The sequence below is a fragment of the Papilio xuthus genome, unplaced genomic scaffold, assembly GCF_000836235.2.
Source record: "Papilio xuthus unplaced genomic scaffold, Pxut_1.1 DF825946.1, whole genome shotgun sequence".
In the NCBI taxonomy this organism is placed as follows: domain Eukaryota; kingdom Metazoa; phylum Arthropoda; class Insecta; order Lepidoptera; family Papilionidae; genus Papilio; species Papilio xuthus.
Window position 1 is genome coordinate 259,413 of NW_013532703.1, and position 22,013 is coordinate 281,425.

Consider the following 22,013-nt stretch of genomic DNA (forward strand, 5'->3'; position numbering starts at 1 on the left):
GGGTTCGTATCCCTGCGTTCGACTATTGTTTCAAACCATGTCCTAGCACAAGTCAAGGACTTAGTTAAAATAGTACAGTAAACAAAAATCTACTAAAGGTAAAATAGCCTTAGTAAGAATAGCTTAGTGGATAAAATATGTCACAAGCACGCCACATTGACGGCGTCGCTCTGCAACATCACCAAATACTATATAACAGAGCTGATGAGATGCGGCGATGACGGCACGGGTCTACTAGTGTGGCATTATCCTAAGCGCCACGTAGCGCTACATAGAAGTTAAACATGTAAATACTTTTTTATATAAGAATCGATCAACTTGACATAAAGAAATAATTCAAACTGACGCTGTCACGGAACAAAACAATTGCAAAACTATTGACAATCTGCAATTTATATAAAAGAGTTGTAAAAGTATTGGTATGGGTTTATTTTGTTAAGTTTAGCTTTATTTTATGGTATCATGCTCGGTTTGGATTACTTAGTACATAGCAAATGTTATTTTTCAATTTTTTATGGTGAGTAACAAGTTCAATTTTTAATCCGTAACTATTGTGTCAGATGTAGTACTGGGTTATAATTGTAAGACAAACCTTATAATCATTTGAGATAAACAAGATATGTGCATATTTACTTTAAACTCTTAAAAATATAACATTGAAATGACGTATGAATGTTCAAAGTAAACGTACTATAATACAGATATACTACTTCTGATGTTTCACTATATTCTCTTAATAGACAGGGGAGGGGATCTTAGTATGCTTACTTAAAATACATGGTAATATTTGAGTATAGCGTATGAACTTTGCTGCAGAAATATTTGTTGTACTGTTGTGTGTTTTTGTGTCTTGACAATTTAAGCAATCAAATAACTATACAGCAAGCACTTTCTCATTTATATTAAGTATTTATAATTGTATATATTTAATAATTGCGTTGTTTCCAGCTTGTTTTACCTGATGGTGCTTATTGACAGCCACACAATATCTAAAAGTATCGCAAAAGACGATGAAATTATAAATGTAGTCGACAGTATACATGATTTAGAAAATGACAAAGAACATGATGTTAAACAAAATAGATTTCACATCAGGAACGGATACCAGGAGGAGCCCCTCAACTTCCACAAGTCGTGGACACCCAAATATACCAAGTTAGATACGTCCCTGTTGGCTTCCGATACTGTTAATGTAACTAAGTACGTGCAAGTAACGGGTAAGAGCAATCAAGCTATAGTAACTAAATCGCATAGAAAAGGTTTTTTCGAAAGACTATTGGATAGACTAAAAGGAAAAAAAAAGAAACAATTCATTTCCAATGACATGATGGCACGAATCCGGATACAAAGCACTGCGCCGCGAGCCCAGAAGCACCCCCTGCTGCTGGCTGAGAAAAGAGATAACATTACTAAAGACATTGACAAATCTTATATGCTGCTCAAACAACGAAGCAAAAGAAAGACGCGACGCTGCAGATTATTCAAACGACAAGATGATTCTGTAAGGAAAACGGCGCGAAAAGTTATAAACTATGACAGCTCTAATAAAAGTTGCACCAGTACTGATATAGCACCTGTTGTTACTGATAAATTAAAAAAAGATAAAAGACGTTGGTTAAACGATAACTACACATGGAGAAATAACTTTCCGTTCACGACGATGAGGCCGAGCCAACAGACGTTCACACACGGCGAGGATTTGTCTTTAACAGAGTTAACAACTAAAATAGAACATTTAAAAGAAATATATAACATGAAAACGGATCCCTACACAAATTTAATGTCTGTTATGTTGAATCCCAACGGGGCGTACAATTTTAATAAATATACAACACCGCTAGCCGAGGAGATGGACAACAAATACATGGTTGAAACATCCGAAATCGAAGCTATATTGAATAATATTAAAATGAACGCAATCGAGACAATTACGAAAGGATTCGTCACCGAGCTCGGCATCATTCCGTTCTCTTATCGAAGTACTAAATCTGCGAAATTTAAAAATAATATGAAACGCAACTTAAATACGAGTAGCAACATATCGAACTATGTTAATGTGGACGAACTGAAGAAAACGTTAACAAAGGTAAAAAGTCAATTATGTAAAGAAATTAAAGTTAGTGAGGGTGTTATAAGAAATGAAACTAAGTATTGGTATAACAAACTAAGAGGCTGCAGCGCGCACAATGCCGCTCCCGCTAATAAAACTAGTAACAGAAATATTTTTATTGATTACGATATGTTTAGAAACTCTCCAATGCGTTATAAAAAGTTCTCAGCGATAAACAATACCGGAAGCCCTCGTGACGTAAACGACACCTCTACGCAACCTCCCGATGACGATGATTATGACCTGATCACTAAGTCTGAATTGCTATTAAAAGATTTATACCAAGAACACCCCATGTTATTTTCCACATCTAAAAGCGGTGGTCAATACTCCGAGCACAACACTAAGTCCAGTAGAAATGAAATAGTTTTAACTAACTTGCAGAGAAAGACGTCGGAGGATGCGGCGGGCTATGGCGCGGCGGTCGACACCAGCCGGCAAGAGGAGTACGAAAACGAAGTAGACAACGATAAGCCCCTTGAAAATATGGAAATCAATACTCAACCGGCTAATCCTTTGACGACCGAGTTTAAAGATTTGGCAGAAAAATTATACTACAACGATTACGTGAATGGCTACAAACACTACCTGAAGTTTCAACAGGAACAAGGCGTACAAAATTACTCTAATTTAGTGCGGTACCAGGCGCACAGACATCATAGCGTCGACGACATCGGCAAGTTCATTCTGAACAAGCTGCCGACGGTACCAAAGCGCGACAAGAGGGCGTTCAACGACGCCGCAGAGACAACAGAGGATCAAGACATATCGACGAAGAGCGAGGAATCTTGGTTCAAGAAGCATTTTTATGTATTTATCGATTCCGGTCAGCCGAAAAAGTATCATTCTTCGCAGACTGTATCGCTAAGGCCTTTAGTTACAACCAAAAACAAGTTCGAATCGTCTCGATCCAGCTCCAATGTTATGAGCGACAACGATAACCTGATAGCCACCACCGATCAGCAGAGGCAGAGCGAGGACGCGGACTTGGACCAGCTGGCGAACGTCTTAAAAATGTACAAAACTCAAACAACATCAGCAATGGAGAAAGTTTTAAAGCACGGTAAGAATAATTTGGACTAACTTATAGAGTAACTTATTTTTTATACGTTAAATAGTTTTGATTTGTTACGATACAATGTGAAGATTAAAACGACTAAAATTAGCTAAATTTATTAGGAATATAAGCTGTACGTATAGCCCTGAAAGCTATTATTATTTAAAACTATGTCCATCCAAATAGAAACATACTTTTGCTTTGGCCGATATAATTTATTCGTTAATTGCTAAATTTTGACAATAGGTCTGAAGATGGGATGTGAGAGCAATAATATAGCCGAAAATGTTAACACAAAACTTTATGATAGGGATGAAAAATATGATGATAAATATGATAAAAACTCGACTACAGAGGTCAACATAGACTTGCTGCTAGAAAGTGTTTTGCACAGACCAGTCCGGAACTTACATAATGACGTTCCCGATAATGAATACCAACTGTATCGCAGTTATTTACCAGATCTCGAGTTGGACGCCTTGAAAGAGTTGTCGTCGGAGCGGTCGCGGAAATTGAAAAAGAAATCGGGGAAGTACGCATACGTGGACCTGAACGTGGTGACTCAGCCGACAGCCGTCGTCAACCTGAGGAACACCGGACACGACAGCAAGCTAAGAAAGTTTTTTAACCGTCTTCGTTTTCGATTTCACAAAAACAAGAGCAATCAAAAGTCGATACTCAAAAAGCGGGATTCGCCGCGAACCATAAAGAGTTTAAATCCTTTGAAGAAGTTAAAAAAAATGTTTAACGTGCGAATCGACGGGAAACCGGACGTAGTTCTGAGTAAAATGTTCGACTACGATATGCTCGACACCCACGTCAACCAGTTCAAGTCTATGAAGTTCAACAAGCCTCCGCCGAATCTAGACGATATAAAGATGGATATACCGACCGTTATCCCGGAGTCGTCGAAATTAAAGAGTTTTACAAAAGATCTGCCCTTTAAGACCACTGTACCAAAGAAATTCTTCCCCCACGCAGGAACTGCCGAAAAAAACGATGTCCCTTGTAGTAATGAAACTGTGATGACCGGTGAGTTACAGTGTTGTACTTGATTTCAGTTCCATCGTGTCTTCCATCCATTGAAACTTGATACTTTTTGCTTTTCGAACTTCACTGCTTGCTGCAAATTACAAAAGAACCTACAAATAATCTGAAAAGTATCTGAATGCAGACTTTTGAGATCTAAGAGAGAACTTTTGGATAAGATAAAATCTCGCACATATTATTGTAAATAATATTATATATGAGTTTTCGGTTTACTCACTGTTATATCATATCTGTTTAATATTTGCTCAAAATAAGACGTTTGTTTTTAGAACCGTGTCCCATACTGATGACCACCAAAGCAACTCCGCCGCCCACATCTACGATTTACAGAACACTGACCGGCAGCGCAAGAAATAGACCGGACATCAACGATGCTGACTTTATCAACATTAAAGTAACAACCGTCAAGACGTTGAACGATTATACAACGCCGGGTATGTACGACTTCGCCGTGTCACCGTACAAGGCTGTCAGAAACAAAATGAATGATATAAATCTGATCAGAAGATTCACAGCCCTCGTGAGACCTAACAAAATGGCTAAAGAAAATCTGCAACGTGTTTATTTAAGCTCAATAAATTCGGACGATGAAATAATCGATACCAGTAAATTTAAACACAGCGAAATAACACACAGCAGAGTACTTCCCACAACACAATCCCACTTCTTTTCTTATATACAATTAAATGATGATAATCAGCCTTACAATATAGACAACTCGAGCGCCGTCGACGACAACGTGCGTCAGGCGCAGCTCGTCACGATGCCCTTGTATGAGGTGTCGCCCAGGATGAAGAAACATCGCTTAGTAAGCAGCAAGAGGCGAAAATACTCAAACTCGAGGAGAAGGTATCAAACGACGCCCAATTACCTCAATGATTTAGAAATGTGGCACAACGATATTTTAGACTCTGATAAATATACCACTTGGCAAAATATACTAAAGAACATACAACAGCCGTATATGTACAAGCCCCCCGATATGATGGCCCTAAAAAGTGAGCTACACAGGCTGGACAAGCTGCTGGACATCAGGAGACCGGTGGGTGGGGAGAAGTTGAAGAGTAAAATTAAACAGTTTGATCAGGCGACCCAAATTAACAAAACTTGCCCCAAGAAAGCGGAAACGAATGAAGAGTTTTTGATTAAAAAAATGGAAAAGAGTTTTGGTGACGAGAATCATAAAATAAAACGTCGTAACATTCCCAGCGGCGAGATGCAACCGTTGACTCGAAGCGAAGTACGTCTAGAAGTGCCCGGACTACTGAGCACGCAGTACCGCGGTATTCTGCATCCTAGTTTTTTCGTAACGCACAGCGTTCAAATTGAGGATCCTGCTAAAAGCAAGTCTGATCAAGGTAAATGATTACGTAGCTAATGCGATTTTATCCAAATTTGCTAACAGAAGCCGAACGTGCTTCCTAAACGTAAGCCCCCTTACTGCACACGTTGACATATTTACGAATAGTTATAACCGCGTTAGTGGCAATAGCACATAAATTTGTCGTAGAAGTATAAGCGACTCTTCGGTTAATGGAAAATGGGGTCTAGGTTGAAATATTAGATTTTTAATTGGTGTACATGTTTTAGGTAATTCAAATGGGAAAGAAAGCGCCACCGCTTCGGACATTATGTCGTTCGACACCACTTTGTTGGCTTATGATGATAGCGTAAATATATTAAAAGAAGTTAGAGGTAAGTTTGTTTAGTTTCTTTTAAATGTCAAGCTGCTATAGGCACACACTAGACACGTAGAATAGTGCAATTGTTTTAATATTTAACATTTTTGTTTTGCAGACGAAACGACTACAAAGGCTCCACACCATGTCTTATCTCCTGTGAGTTGGTCTACAGTTACAATGTTGTCGCTTTATTTTAAGTTCATATTACCTTTGGGCAAACCTATTAATTTCTGTAAATTGTGTACAGAGAGTTATTAATGTTTCAGGTCAACATCCTAACAAAACTACACAAGGTTCCCGAGCAACACTTCTCTACGCCTCTACCGATGAGGAATGAGGATTTTGAAAATTTCCTTCGAGATAACAACATCGATGTAAAGTCAGTCACCTCTCCTGTTTATTTTCCCTCGCCCGAAGGTTTCAAGACTGATCTGCAAGCGAAAGGTTCCGTTCTATCATTAGATCCCATTATGTACAACCAAACGACAGAAGGCGTTCATGTGCTGGACCCGAAGAATGCGACCCAAGGCACGAATCGAAGTACCGCTGCAACGCCTAAGAAAAAAATGGGTAGGTATAATAATAATGAATTGGCAACAGAAATAGAAAATAAGTATTACCATGGATTCACTGCCGACATTAAAAATAATTCAAATGCTAAAAGAATGAAAAGAAGCATCATAAAAGCACCTTACAGAGGGTTGCCTTCGCTAGACTATCTAGGTGCCGAACTTTTTAACAAATACATTAAACTAAAACCTCCTCTTAAAAATAATAGTAGACAACATTCTCAGTCGACAGAATCTACTGGCAATTTTACAGCTAAAACAGTCGATGAAGATAGCGAATACTTTTTTGATACTTTGGAAGATCAACTCAATTTCGGGAAACTCGATATGACTCATGATATTCTCAACGGTCCTACGATTGAGGATAATGAAGACAGTGGAAATTTACAGAGTCAGCATCTACAAGAACATAACTTAAAGCTTACTCACAAATTTATTGACGTCTTTCCGACTGAAAATAAAATAAAAATCAATATTTCAGAGCTATCTAAAACGTTCTCAGAAGTAATACCGATAAATAAAATGGACGATGGTCGTCCTAGAGCAACAACAGACAAATACAAGCTGTCCTACTCTCCCTTGGTGCATAACAACTTGCTGTATCATTCCAAATCTGATAAAAAACAAGAAGGAATCGGCAAAGAAAAAAATACAGCGGCCGACTCATACAAACAGAGCAAAGGAAATGGTGACTTCATCGATCAGTCAGATTCAAAGCAGAGTAACAAAAATTACTTTGATTATGATTTATATACAAATCCAAAAAAAGTAGATGTAACAACAAAATCATCGAAATATGACTTTATATTGGATGAAATGACTTCTAACAAAATAAAGGATAAAAGAAATGGCAAACATGGTTGGTCTTCTTATATTGAGCTTCCTTCATTTTTTCTATCCATTTTTCTTGTATCGATTATTTATCAACTTTTGCGTTTTTCTTTTTTAATTACAGATATATCATCACAACGATTAAAAGTATTTGGAAACTCTGGTTTTTATTCTAAGAATATACAAGAATTTATAAAAGAAAGTAAGTTTATTGGCACATTTTAATCGGATACTACACAGAGTTTTTCAATGAATTAATCCACATTTCTTGTTCTTGCAGGAGGTGTTGAGCATCGTGGACCAAGGAGACGACGTAAACGCAAGAGACGACAGATGATACCCGACCAAGAAAGGTGACGCTGCTAAAATTTTAAGTCAAAAAATAAGAAAGTTAAATTACAAATGTTATTTTAGTACGTCCATTGCTAAATGTTGACTTTCATAAAGTCCTAAAAACCTTTGATAGGCCGTAATTCTGTATTAATGAGTTGACCGCAGCCAACAGCGAGTCGACATGTTATTATGTTACGTACCTATAGTATAACTATATTTAAGCCATATTTCCTTAGGGATTTATGTTTAAAATTACATCTGCTTCATTAAATGTTTAGGAAAGAAGTTACGTAAACTAGTTAATTTGACATAGTTGACTTCCAGACGTGTTTCATTTATAGCCGCTCTCGGCAGATTTGTCCAAGCCATCCGTAAAGTGAGTGCTTGCACTTCCGACAGAGATGAACAAATAAAAGAATTGGTCAGGGTGGTCGAGGCCGTTGAGAACTTCACGCGGCCCAACGTAATGATTCACATCGACCTACCCACTTACTACCTGCCCGACACAAAGCGCAGCGGCTACACGCCGATACCTAGTCCACCAAAGTCCATTTGGAACGATTTCATACTGAAATATGTGTCGGGAATAGCTCTACTAGAATTGCTCACTAAATTTGGAATACTGAAAACTGAGGAGCCGAGTCTTTCGGATGGCCTGGACGAGAGTGCTAACGCTTGTGGACTTTTTAGTAGAGTTGCCGAACCGCGCTCCGCGATGGATTTGATGTCAGGCGATCGTATCAGGAGAATACCGAGCGCTGATGGAGGTAAAGTGGATATTAATAGATAAATAGCTGTACACAGATCGTATAAAATCAAAATATAACATCAGTTAATGTACCGACACACAAGACGCAGAATGATGAGCATGAACAATGATTCTTTTTCATCCCAGACGGTGACAAAGAAAGTGCAATAATCTATAGAGAAGAGTCTGTATTACATTTAATTCACAAGATCGCTTGTAACACTTATTCTACTTTCAGACCGCAACGAAGTAACAGATTCAAAAACATCGCAAAAAACAACAATGGAGCCGAGGAGGGGTACTATAATATACGATCTAAAACAGTTGAGTCGTCCGCGTGCCATTACTATGAAAACGCGTCGTGGACCCTTTAAAAAAGGTATTAACTACATTTTGGGAATCCAATCAAATTGTTGTCATTATCATTCAATCTTATCCATCGCTTCTCTTATAGGCACGTCAGTATTCGCAATGGAGCAGAATCAGATTGAGGTGTCGATCAATGATTCCGTTCCAATCATCATCCCCTCGACCACTGCCAGGAGATCAATGGTCACCACAACCCCCACAGCCACCACAAGTAAACCTTGTTATCATCCTTTTATCACTAAGTGGAATTCTTTTCTATCACTTCACGCTTTGTGTGTTGCTGGGCGCTGAAACACACTTTCGATTACACTCATTATGTTTTTGACTTTAGCAAAAATCTTTAGCAAGTAATCAAATCTTTTCTATTTATTATCAAACAATATATTTAGTTTATCTTTGCACAGAGAGCACGGTGACTGTTTCTCTGAAGTCGAGCCGCTCTACAACTACGGCCGCACCAAAAATTACAACATTGTGCAAGAGTCCTTATACAACGAAGCGCGGAGATAAACCTGTTTGTATAACTTCTAATCTTCCTATTAGATTTCTTGTATTCTTTGCCCAACTTGGATTTTACTTAACCTAGCTTAGGTTAATCAACGTATAAATTACGTTATCCTATATATTTCAATTATAAATTTAATAAGTTGATCATTATTACGCATGATTCACATTTTCTTTGCATCTTGCATGTATTTATTTTTCTTACCAGACAACCCCATCCACAAATGCGACAACAACAACGGAGAAACCAGTGAAGGTTACTGAATGCACCAGTGGTCATACACAACCTAACGTTGCGAAAGAAAAATTAACGAAAACCACTACACCTGTTACAACGCGCACAAAACTAAATCCTAAACAAACATTTAAAACTAAAACCAGCGATCATCGTGTAAGTATAAAACACAAAGTCAAAACCAAGTAATCTTAACTAATAGACGTTAAAATAATATCCCGCATCACTCTATTTTAGTTCGTCATAATAACAACGAAAATATTCTCAAAAAAGATTGAAAACAAACAGTACAATGATGGTCTGGTAACAAACGCATTACCGCTACCAACGATATCGATGGCTAAGTTGTCAAATGAGAACGTAACCACCGCCGCTGCTGAAGTGGTCAAGACGAAGAAAAGTAGCTGCTCAACGATCAACTCGACCCTGCCTTCGTTAAAGATAACCGTAGCCACCTCGCCGACCGTACCCACATTGACCTCGAGCACCACCACAGAGAGCCCGCCTAAGACCAGCTCTACGCCTTTCACAACAGATGATTTGAAAGAATTAGATGAGGAGAGTTTATATATAACTAGCAATTATTATGTAAGTGCGAAGTTAAAGTAACATTATTTTTCTTCAAGTTTATTTTACTAAATTGAATGATATTTTACATTACATTACATTTTTATTTATGATTTGTTTTTAAATAGGATTACCACACAGCAGACATGGATTACAACGAAGATGAAAATAAATTTGACACAACAACAAAAATAAGAAATAATACAACAAATAAGCATTTGAAACGCGATATAAAATCACAGAATACTTTTACTGCCAAAGACGTTGCAGCCATCGAAGTTATTGTAGATTTAATGCGGAAGAATCGAAACCTAAATGAGAACGAAATAGTTGGGGCGTTCAATGAAATCGCAAATAAATCAACGATTGCGGAACAATCAACAAAAGCAACTCAAGCTTATATGAAATCCAGTGATGGCATCAGTAATTCTATTCAAGTCCACATTGCTATCCCGTGCAACATATCAATAGATAAAAGGAGATCATTAAGTGAACCAGTCCGAATCAGGAAAGTGTTTACAGCCAGATTATCCACACCTGTCGACATTGAGTACCAAATACACTCAGTGGAGGATGTAGACCCAGTGCCTACTGAAGCTGCATTTGTTATTCCTGCAAAAAATATAACATGCAATACAAACACTTCAGACGTACCAAATGCGAATAACTTAAAAAATTGCACGTTCACTGTTATAAATGAAATAACACAGAGAGCAGAAAAACTATCTCCCGGATTGTATGTGCTTGTAGAAAATCAATCAATTCCAGATGGTCAATTTATTTTAAAACCCGTCGATAGTAAACTTTTGTCTGATTACAAAATTAAAGATAACGTAATGGTGACGCCGAAAGCAATAACCTCAGCTAACCCAAATAATTTGAGTAAGGTGACGTTGAGTAAAGATTTTATAGCAGTTATCAACAAACATCTGATAGAACTGTATCAATACTTAATGACCACAAAAGAACATAAAAGAAAACTAAGAAGAGTCGATGATGTGAAACTGAAGCGAAGCGCGACAATTAATCGCCTTAGACACAGAAGGGAAATAAATTGGGATACTATAAAAAAATACATAGGTCATGATAAAGTTTGTCACTGTCATTGCAAACCAAATCGTACGATGTGTCGCGCGTGCGCAGCAAGCGATGCCGTTATTTCCGAATTAATATTTGAATTAGATAACTTGGCACAATATATGAATGATCATTGTACTGAAATTCAAACTTACTTTTGGGTAAATCCCAGCGGTGGCAGAAAGCTAAGAGATGCTGTGCATAGAATAGACAAAACTTTATATGACTATTTCAAAAGAGTGTCTGGAAAATGTAAAGGTCGCCCTTGCAAAGTGTTCATGTACATGGATAAACGTGACTATGTAAATCCCGATAACAAAAGTAATTACATTGGTGAGCCTTTGATACATGATGTAGAAAAATTAGCAGACCATTTAGAAAAGGCTTTAAGATTTAACATAGGCGATGAGAATCTTTTAGACAGCGGCACTAAATGTCTTGATGTTATTACAAAATGCATGCATTTAAAATCATTCAATAAAAGAGCTAACGAAGGTGAAACTAGACGTATTAAAAATGTGTACTCGTTAGATAATGTTAATGTAAACATTATTTGTAAATCTGACAAATTAGAGAGTACGCAGAAAAATCTATTTGACTCAACAATAGCGAGTCCGCCATATTTAGCTGCATCGTCTGGCATGTTTTATTACGATGACACGGGAGATTATATTAAAGATGAAGTTAAGAAAAAGGGAATTAAATCTCTTCTAATGCTTAGAGGTTATCCGAAGAAAAAGAGGAAGGATAAAAGTCATTGGTTTCCATATAATGTTACACCTTCCATTGGAAATATAGCTAAGAAAAATGTAAAAAAAAGACATGTGTCAAACAATTACCAAATCGAATCACCACTGAACGAAGAGGGAATCGAATCAAAGTGGTACAATTTTTTGAAAGCTAAAAAATATCGAGATCAATTAATAGACGAAACTACTAACGTAGATGACAATTTCAAATATATAGCGAATGATAATAACACGGAAAATGCTACCACAACAACTGTTGAAAATTCTAACAAATACGACAGCTTCGATCCAGACGACGCCACCGTACAAAGCATCGATCAATATTACAGCATCGCCGCTTATACTCTTTATAAAAAAGTACTATCAGATGTGACACACCCAAAAAAAAGAATGAAAATGAATTCGATACAACCCCTCAAATCTAAAATAAAGGTCTCGCCATCTCATCCCGGAATAAACGATTTTACACCGTACAACGCAATAAAACCTTCCAGTGCCAAAGTTAGGACAATTCAAAATAAGAAAACTACTCGTATGCAAAACGCTGCTACGACAAAATACCACAACAAAAACCTCCACGCAAATAGTAGAAATATTACAAAAGACGCTAATTTAATTTCAGTTACAAATGCTGTGAATAATTACGAGGAAAATTTACGTAAAAATTTACAGAAGTATAGCTTTAGCAGGCTCAAAGAATCTACAATTAATTACTTAGACGCATCAAACAGTACCCGCAATCTTGTAAGTACCGCGACTACTCCGATCCCGGGCCACAAACAGACCACTGCCACAAATACCATTACTATAAGAAGTTCTTTTACTAAGAAAAGACCAGCAATGAAGTCACATAAACTTAACAATAAAGATGACGTCACAATACGCGGTCCAGCCAGCAGCACTAACATACCTTCGACCCCTAAACGAAATTTAGTTAAAGTGCCTCTGAAAAACACTCTGTCAAAGGACGAATTGTTGTTCGGCGGAACTACTGTGAATGCCGTCACTAAAGATAATAAAGAACTACTTTTGTCTATTCTTGATTTCGAGACAAATAAACTTAACGAAGAGTGGCAAAGAATTGCTTTGAGAAAAACAGCTGAGGACTACGTGGATGACGATGCACAATCCTTTATTAAGCTTCATTCGGAGGTTTTCATGTGAGTATTACACTTAGTGAAAAAATACAATATTTTATGAAATCACAAATGTTAACAATATCCCATAACCAGTTAAAAATTGAATTTAAAAGACTATTTTCAGTAAACCTGTAGTTTAAGCTGTAGATTCTAGTTGAAATGTAGTAACTTATTCGCGAAATATTTTTTATAAACGTTATCTAATCATGTAATAGAAATCGAATTAAACTATCAATTCATTTTTATTACTGTTTATCAGGTCTAATGAGAAACCCCAACAGCATAAAGAACCAGATCGCAAATGTGATCACAAAGAGGTTGATCGTAAAGAAGGTAAGTCGGTGACCGCTTTGAACATGGGCCACGGTGTTGTGCCTGACAAGAGTCCATATAACAAGCACAACCACGTGGAGCACAAGCCACAACTGGTGACGAAGACAACGCCGGCGGTCAAGCACCACAAGCCGCCGGCGAGTCCAGCGACCGACACCTACTATGACATACGAAAGGACCTGCCCGCCATAGAACTGCAGCCGCCGCCCGACGCATACCATACAAAACCAAGTCACGGCTTGTTGGACAAGTTCCTCGATAAATTCAAATTTAAAATGCTTCCCGGGAGCAAAAAGGAAAAGGTGAGTTCGATATTCTTAATTAAAATGTAAATTTTATTTCCCATTTCTTTATTTGATATATTTTGTAATAGTTTATATTTATACAAATTTTCAACAAAATATGTAAATAAACTAATACTGTTTAAAATATTTTCTAAGGTAGCCAAAACTCACCAAAACGGACCGAAAGGGCGGGCTTTAAAGAGAAAGTTGGATCACGGGAAGCGGGGACAAAGCAAAGCGACTGTTGAAAATAACTCGGAGGCAGAGAATAACACCAATCCCGGTACAGTTAACAATTTTTAATAAGAAGATTACAAATATTTAGTAACTTGTGTATTATATTTGAATACTTTACGCTATTTTATGTGAATAAATACAAAATGAAGCGTTTTTACTGTTTACTGTATCAAATTAAAACAAAGAGAGAGTAATGATATTTATTCTGAAATAGCAACAGAGACGACATGCCCACCAGAGTCTCCGTGTGACAACATCGAAGACAAGAAAGTACCCCAGGCCCCGGTCAATAACACGGCTACCAGTGCAGCGGCTAATGCCAAGAATGCAAACAAACAACCACAACATGGACCTAAAATGGTAACAAACCATACTCCCCCTTCCCACTAATCAGGATAATTACTTTAATTACTTTTGTTGATCTGTCTGTTTGTTTCAGAACGAAAATCTTAAGAAAACTAAAAGCCATGGTGAAGCAGGTACACAAATTGTCCTAAATATAGGTAGTTTAGTTCCTTAAAATTAAAAAAATTTCTACATTAATTTAAGGTGTATATTTCAGTAAGCAAGTAGCAACAATTGTACAATAGGTGAATAATATAAGTTAAAATTATTAAATTGGTTCTTTTATTACATAAATGTGGAAAGTTTTAAAAATTAATACCAATCCTTTTCTCAAGAGGTCCATGAGCCGAGCTGCGTGCGGGGGCCTCTCTGCGACATCGACGCGACTATCATTCATGTCATCGACATGTACAAGAAGCTGCCGGCGGCCGCTTTCAGATCTTTCGTCAAGAATATTACTTGTTATGCATACAAGGAGCTACCGCAGATCTTCCAAATACGAGACACCACAAAGACGAAGAAGTCCAGACACGGGAACGAGCAGGGCAGCAAGATCTGGCGTTGGAACTGGGTGCGCGGCAAGAGGTCGACAGAAAACGACGACAACTTTGCAGACATCTCTAATAGAAATGATGTCGATTATGACTACATCGATGATGATAATAATAACATTGTTGAAAGCAAATACCCATCAGAGAAGATACAGTACGTCCTAGGAAATGATAAGGAGGACTATGACAAACTGTATCTGGGCACAGACGGAGTATACAGAGGGAGAGAGAACGAGAGAAGAAAGAGGAAAACGATAGACATGACGAGTGTAGTGAACGGCTTGACGAACTTACCTCCATTGCGAGAGTTAGTGGTGAGTATTGATACATTTCATACTCAACAAATGATTAGCTATACACCATTTTAAAGGACATTACGTAACCATAATTTTAACTTGTAACAGGATGAGATATTCGTGATCCGGGGCAAATCTATATCGATTTTCTGCAACGTGTCGGGCACGCCCGTGTACTCGGTGTCAAACTTGACGAATATGTTCCGCTACACGTGGACCGCGGAGAGGAAGTCCATGCTCAACGCGCCCAACCTCAAGGTGGTCGGACCATCGCTGGTGCTCAGCGCCATCGAGCCCAGGAATTTCGGGACGTACACCTGCTCGCAGGTAAGAAATACACAGATATAAGTCACTAGATATAGAATAGAACTAGAACTAAAACCAGTTCAATAGTCATGTTTACAACGTCGCTCTCATGTTTTTCAAGAGTGCGTCAGGGCTCTGTCAAAAGGAATCGCGGCGTGACCAGTTGATGATATTGTAATATTTCAGGATAAGATCGTGGCGCGCAGTGTGAGAGTGAATGTCATAGAGATACCTGATTTCAACATTGTGTTTACACCGCTTTACAAGTGCCTCGGCGAGTGTACTTATGAGGTACCATAATATCTATTGTTGTCCCCGTTTTTGCTAATTATAAGGCAAAAGTTCCCTCCTCTCCAAGTCATTATTATGTCAGTTACTCATAATCATTCGAGATTTTTTTATACATTTTATGAATGTTGTTTCAAGGACCTTGAGAATATACAGAACTTGGGCGTGGCGATACAGAAGTCTTCGAACTGTTGTGGCATCGTGTCAAGCTCCGCCCGCGTCGATCATCCTATATCACTATCCGATCAGGTAAGTCTGGATAATATCTAACTTTAATAAATGGAATGATGGTTCCACATGAAACCTTTAGCACTGCTCCTTCTTGCATCGACTGATTATTACAAAGTTAATTAAATTCAAATCAGCTACATCGTTAATTGCTAGTTTTATTGTTTTCAGAACAGGAAACTAAAAGTATTCTTAGTTCTTCCGTACTGTACTATAACATTTGTAATTGTGTTGTGTGATGTCTATGTTGCAGCAAAACGAGGACCTACTTAAGCCAACTGTGGTGATAACGGCAGTGGCGCCGGCGGGTATCGAGTGCGGGCCAGAATGCCGGCGCGACCTCACGTGCTCCATCGCGCTGCTGTGGGCCAGCAATGCGCCAGCACTTACCACCGTCAAAGGTACATGTGATCGACATAACATTTCTTTTTCAACTCATGTTCCGCAGTTGTGAATGGAACTTATAGAGATTATGTATTTTTTACAGTTGTAATAATTTACGACAAGTTTAACAACACACTGACCCCAGTGGATAACAACCTGCCCAAGATGTCGATATCGAAGAAACTGAAAACTAAAGGTGAGTTAACATTATTTTATTGTCTTCGTCTTTTAATAGCAAATAGTTGGCAAAAACTTCTCTTCAAACGTCTCTCTGTGACTCTTGCAGACTCGAACGGTCACCGGGAGTACCAGGTGCTGTCGCGGTCCATGTCCCCCGGCGACGTGGACGTGGTGGTGGCATGCCCCGCCGGGTACTACCTGCTCACTGACCAGAAGATTTGTGGTAACACAACCCACAATATTAATTAATTTGATAAAAAAAATATTGAAAAACAAAAGTAATTAAGAAAATTAGTAAAAAAAGAGTTAGAGCTTGCGCAACGAAACTTATCCGATAGGAAGGAAAAAGTTTAATTTCTTCACTGAATGTAAATATCTGCTGTGTTGCAGCGGTGTGCCCAGCCAACACGTGCGCGGCGGCGGGCGAGAACACGTGCTCGCCGTGCCCGCGCGGCACGCACGCGGAGCCCGGCGCCGCCGCCTGCCGCCTCGGCCTCAGTCGCCTGCACAGGTACGATGTACGTACCTTACATATTCTCCTTTAGCGTTACGCATGTTGCCTTCCCTCTATCGATATCAGCCAGCTCAATCATAATACTTGCGACATCAATATATTTTATTGGTATGCGTCAGTAGTTCGAGGTCAATTATAGAACAATTGTTATGGTTACTTGTTACCTACATGAATCATTGTGTTTTTGCAGAACCCAGTATTTCAGTCACAGGGGTGGCAGTGGTGGCAGCGAGGTGCGGGGTGGCGCGCCTGCCCGTGGCGCTGGTGGCAGTGGGGTGTGGCTGCATGTGGCCTGCTGTGCGCTGGCTGCGCTTGCGCTGCGGCGGGGGGTCTGAGTGCGCGCCGCCAAGCCCCCTGCGTCCCACCCACCGCCGCGCCCGCGCCCGCCGCGCCCCCCGCGCCCGGTGCGGTCCCGCGACATCACCACTATTGTACTTACGTTGCTTTAAACTCTCAACGCTCAGAGGACGGCCTATCGGAAAACCACTGCGGGCGAAAATGCTCGCTTACCAGTTATTTAAGTATCTAAAACCCAAAACTTTTAAGTGACATTTCCAACTTAAGTTCATATTTCTTTAGCAAGCTACTGTAGATTTTCTTCCTTTAATCGCATAAGACGCAAATACAGAATTAGACAAATTCTATGCTTATAAAAACAGTAAAAGGAGGATGAAAGAGGCCTAGATTTAGCGCTCCACGTCTTTAAAGTTCAGTCAGTGAATGTGTTATGTATGACAAAGCATTATGCCTGCAGCCGAGCGATGTTGCGGCGGCCTGCGCCGGCTGCGGCGGCCGCTGTCCCCGTCGCGCGTCATACTAGAACGACTCTACAAGCGATCCCAATCTTCGTCCAGAGCGACTGGTGAGTCACAAGCGCTTACATCTAGTACCTTATATATTCTTTATATGGAATTATATCGAATAGGCTCATGAAATCAATCAATCAATGATCAAAGGTTGTCTATGGAAAAAAATGTCTACATGTCATTATGGTTTGTCCTTTGTATTTGTTCACAAGCTACTATTATAAATTTTCTTCCAGATTCTCAAGACACAAAGTTTGTGATAACAGAAAGTATGATGTCCGAGGTAGTTCCACCTCCCCTGCCACCTATAGATTTCGAGTGATACAATTCCAGGGATCATCTCTTACTTGTCGCTATTTTAAAATGATCATTTATTGTACAGTGACAAACAGTTTCTCTCACATAAATTTCTAGGAAATAATAATTGTGATCGAATAAAAATTAAAGTTGACAGATAATACTCAACCAATGTATTCAATATACGATATTCACTCAATATTGTTTATAATTCAAGTAGGAAAATGAAAGACAAAGTCTTTCTAGAATTGTGGTCACCCTACAGATGCTGAAAACAATAGAAATAGTTTTTTTTTTTAAATTTGAACGAACACTAGTCCGGATTATTTGTTGATACATACGGATCGTGCAACGTGTTTTTCTTTTTCTAAAGAGTTTATCGATGTTATATAATGTTGTCTTTCTAAGCGTATTTTGTGGTTACTTTTAGATATCGTGTATTTAAGGAGGCATTTAGATAGGTACCTATTTGCTAAGAGTTATTATTTGTGTACTAACACTGTTACTTATGTTTGGCTTAAGTTTAAATAAAGTACAGTGATGCGGTTACTCTGTTTCATTTTACTATTTTACAATCTTTTGCTTAATTTAAAAAAAAAACTTAATAGTCTGTGTTCTTCTAGACTATGTCCTACATCTATGCCAAATGATATCAAGATCCGTTGAACTGTTTCGGAGATACCTTCCAATAAAGAGCCATCCATACATTTATCCAAATGCATTTATAATATTGGTAAAAGTCTTCTTGTGTGTTATCAAAGAAAAGAAGAAACGGTATAAATGAAAAGGACATTTGTTATTACAGTTTTATTATAAACCTCCCCGTGGAATACATCTCATACAAACTTATTCTAAAAATCTTTGTTATCTGCGGATATCATTTAACTACAATTGCCCACTTTTTTAATTAAATAATTGTTGTATAATGTTACTATGACAACGAGGACTAACAAAATTAGTTGTATTTACAACTAATTTGATATTAGTTTTAGTTTTAGTTTTAGTTTTATTTACAACTAATTTTGTTCAACATTATTTTCAGAAGATATTTTTAAGAAAGTTGATGTTATCTATCTGATGAGTGCTAAGTTATAAATATCACGCATAATACATGTTAATTGATAAATAAAAATATTTTAAGAACCTTGTAAATCGGCAGCTCAACAGGTAAAATACATCGGAGGGGGCAGCTGTAACAAAGCTACAAAGCTTTTACAAAATAGTACCATACTTTTAGAATTTACGACAAAAGCCGTATTTAAATGGATAACATTAAATATTTGTTTCACTAATTGTGCATAAAAATGCTTGGATAACATTAAATTAATATTTCTTTATAAAATTTTATAAAATTGCATATATATTTCGCTCCCACGTTTACTTTGCCAAGTGCAAGCTTATAAAAGCAAATGGCGTATACAGAAAGAAACATTCACATGTTGAGAAAGTCTTTTCACAATATCCTACAACCACAGTGCAAGGCCACAAGTCAGGGCCGCTCGCTGGCACATACCAATAGTGATTTATCACAAACATTTTGAGATATAATCTCCAATTTGCCGACCATCAAACACCTCTGATCAACAAAAGCAGCCGCATCGGAGCAGGCTACATAGTAAATTGTAATTTAGACTGCGTACCAACAAAACATGGTCATCAGGATCCTGAGGAGCGCTCGCGAGGAGCGGACCAGCGGTCACTGGGCGTCGTCCTCCGCGGCTCCCTCGGCCGGCGGCTCCGGCACCTCCTCCTCGCGCGCTCTCAGGGGCTCCAGCTCGATGACGGGATCCGCGGTCGCCTCCGCCAGGTTTGTGACGGACTTGGACTTGAAGCACTGGAAGTCGACGTGGCGGGACTTGGCCTCCTCCTTCTCCCAGGACATGTGTATGAAGGGGCGCTGCACGTAGTTGTAGATGACCTCAGCGCGGCCGCCGGGCCTCTTCCGCACCTTCTCCTTGTATGTGGGGTACCCCTCCACGCCCAGCCGGATCTTCTTCAGCCCGCGCTCTTTCATCACCTGCTTCGCCACATCTCTGCAATTTACAACATTACAATCACTTCCACTGCCCAAATAATAACAAACAACAAAACCACAGCCACTGGATTTTTTTTTACTACGTAACTTAAAAACGGCTCAACAGATATCAGTGAAATTTGGCACAGATATAGAATATGGTTTAGAATAACACATAGGCTACTTACTAAGTTTTATTTATATTTCAAGCGAACCGAGTCGAGGGCAAAAGCTAGTATAATTATAACTGACCTGTTCTCAATATATTTGAAGAAACGGTATAGAGGTGTGGAGAGCACAGTCTGACTGTACTCGTCGCCCATCTGCGGCGGGTATTGCTCGTCCCAGTCGACGGCGTCGTCATCCAGCAACACCACCACGTGGCACTCGCGGTCACCGCGCTGCGCAGACTCCACCATCAGCGGCAGGATCAGTCGCTCCAGGAACGACTCGAACTGACGACGCGCGCCTTCATTTGATAGCTCGTGCAACAGCCCGCGGAGATTCTGACGATATTCAATTATATCGTAAGGAGAAACGCTCATTAGACACATCAGAGGACGCCTGTTGGTGTGTTAACAATATTAACGTGCGATATTTCTTTAATAAACTAAATGCGAGTTTGCGGTTTTTTGATTATCACCGTTCGTGTTATATTTGTAAAGTTAACTGAACAGTTTATCTCAACATAAAGCATATTTTATAATATACAAATACAACCACTTATATAATAATGTTATTAAAACTAACATCTCGTTTTGTATAAACAAAAAAGATATAAGTCTAATAAAAGAACATTTAGATATAATTAGAGAACATGAACTGATAACATTTCATTATGTTTACACTGATTACTGAACAACATATACAGGACAATATAATTAACCTAACTCATAATAACTAATCTAATTGCAAAATTAAATATTAAGTTAAACAAAAAGTTTCATTAAGAACGAAAAGTTATGACTTTTACATTTCGAATATAGAAAATCTCACAAACACAGAAAAAGCTATTCAGTTGAACCTTGAATACACAAAAGTTCAAGGAAGCAAGACACTTTTCTAGCTTAAGAGGTTTCTTCCGTACTCTAGTTCCTCACTTATGGATGCTGTCAATAGGGACCGCAAAAAACTCTACTTATCGAGGTGCAACTGAGTATAATTTTGGTGGTTTTAACATAATATATTTTCACTTTAATTACAACGCATTTCCAATTCATACTATTATATGTTTAATTATGAATATGATGTAATAATAACACAAAGATAACCAAAGAAAATATTTAATTAAACAGAAAATAATCTGCAAATTTGTTTTACTTGTTACCTTCAAGATGCCGTAATGTGTATTTATAGACTGATATGTAGATATCTTTGTTACGTCAATTCATTTATAATAATTACATAATGGTAGTAGTAAAGATGAACTGTACATTTTAATTGCTGATATACAGTTGGACCTGGAAAAACGAGAGTCCAAGGGACTGCTAAATTTTTCTTGCTTACACGAGTTTCTTGTTTATGGAGTTTTTTCGTCAAGACATTGACTATCCCTTAATGGGGTTTTTCACTTATTCATACTGAACTATATTTAATAGCTTTTGAAACCAACTTAAAAGTAACCACTACTTTAAAACTACAAGCATAAATATATGTCTTATATTTTGCACTAAATTAAAACACTTTTTAAGCACACATTTTTTGGAAAGCAATATTCTTACCTGGCATCTAACAGTGTTGGCATCAAAGGGGACCAGCAGTTAGTCACAGGCCTCTCTTAATTCCTGCACGGAGACAGTGGGAGGGCAGCGGATTGTCCCACCACGGTAGTACTCCAGGATAGCTCTGAATACCGTCGCTGATATGCCTTCTGCCACTTCATATTCCCCTCGCTCATTTGGATGAGTAAATTCAATACCTTTACGAAAAT

At 38.4% G+C, this 22,013-nt stretch overlaps 2 protein-coding genes across 8 annotated transcripts in view; one reads left to right on the forward strand and one right to left on the reverse strand.

The window, feature by feature from the left end:
* Positions 1-366: 366 nt before the first annotated feature.
* LOC106124567 (uncharacterized) lies at positions 367-18,616 on the forward strand. 7 transcript variants are annotated; one of them, XM_013321376.1, is made up of 32 exons: positions 367-517; positions 949-3,173; positions 3,414-4,199; positions 4,487-5,575; positions 5,808-5,912; positions 6,015-6,055; positions 6,166-6,469; positions 6,950-7,327; positions 7,424-7,501; positions 7,580-7,652; positions 8,323-8,399; positions 8,619-8,759; positions 8,835-8,960; positions 9,154-9,263; positions 9,462-9,644; positions 9,726-10,076; positions 10,184-13,041; positions 13,280-13,655; positions 13,794-13,920; positions 14,089-14,234; positions 14,314-14,353; positions 14,555-15,084; positions 15,175-15,393; positions 15,559-15,663; positions 15,799-15,909; positions 16,142-16,289; positions 16,376-16,468; positions 16,559-16,675; positions 16,843-16,963; positions 17,157-17,397; positions 17,721-17,828; positions 18,009-18,616. In XM_013321376.1, exons 1-30 carry the CDS (start codon positions 495-497, stop codon positions 17,299-17,301), a joined length of 11,226 nt encoding a protein of 3,741 aa, XP_013176830.1. In that variant the 5' UTR covers positions 367-494; the 3' UTR covers positions 17,302-17,397; positions 17,721-17,828; positions 18,009-18,616. The 7 variants fall into 7 exon arrangements, with proteins under 7 accessions (XP_013176830.1, XP_013176829.1, XP_013176825.1 ...); XM_013321375.1 differs by having other exon boundaries at positions 949-2,086; positions 2,495-3,173; positions 6,166-7,327; XM_013321371.1 differs by having other exon boundaries at positions 6,166-7,327; positions 17,157-17,487.
* A 245-nt stretch (positions 18,617-18,861) lies between these two features.
* Positions 18,862-22,013, reverse strand: part of mri (BTB/POZ domain-containing protein mrityu) — a 4,230-nt gene continuing 1,078 nt past the window's right edge. The window contains 3 exon segments of the mRNA XM_013321717.1: positions 18,862-20,102; positions 20,336-20,589; positions 21,805-22,001. Of these exon segments, the coding sequence (XP_013177171.1) occupies positions 19,766-20,102; positions 20,336-20,589; positions 21,805-22,001 (788 nt within the window). The 3' untranslated portion in view covers positions 18,862-19,765.

Excerpts from the sequence above, each read along its gene's own strand:
- LOC106124567 (XM_013321371.1), top strand. The coding sequence starts at position 495 with ATGTTATTTTTCAATTTTTTATG. Across the intron at positions 7,502-7,579 it reads ACAAGAATTTATAAAAGAAA|GAGGTGTTGAGCATCGTGGA; the intron begins GTAAGTTTATTG and ends TTGTTCTTGCAG. Across the intron at positions 16,676-16,842 it reads CACTGACCAGAAGATTTGTG|CGGTGTGCCCAGCCAACACG; the intron begins GTAACACAACCC and ends GCTGTGTTGCAG.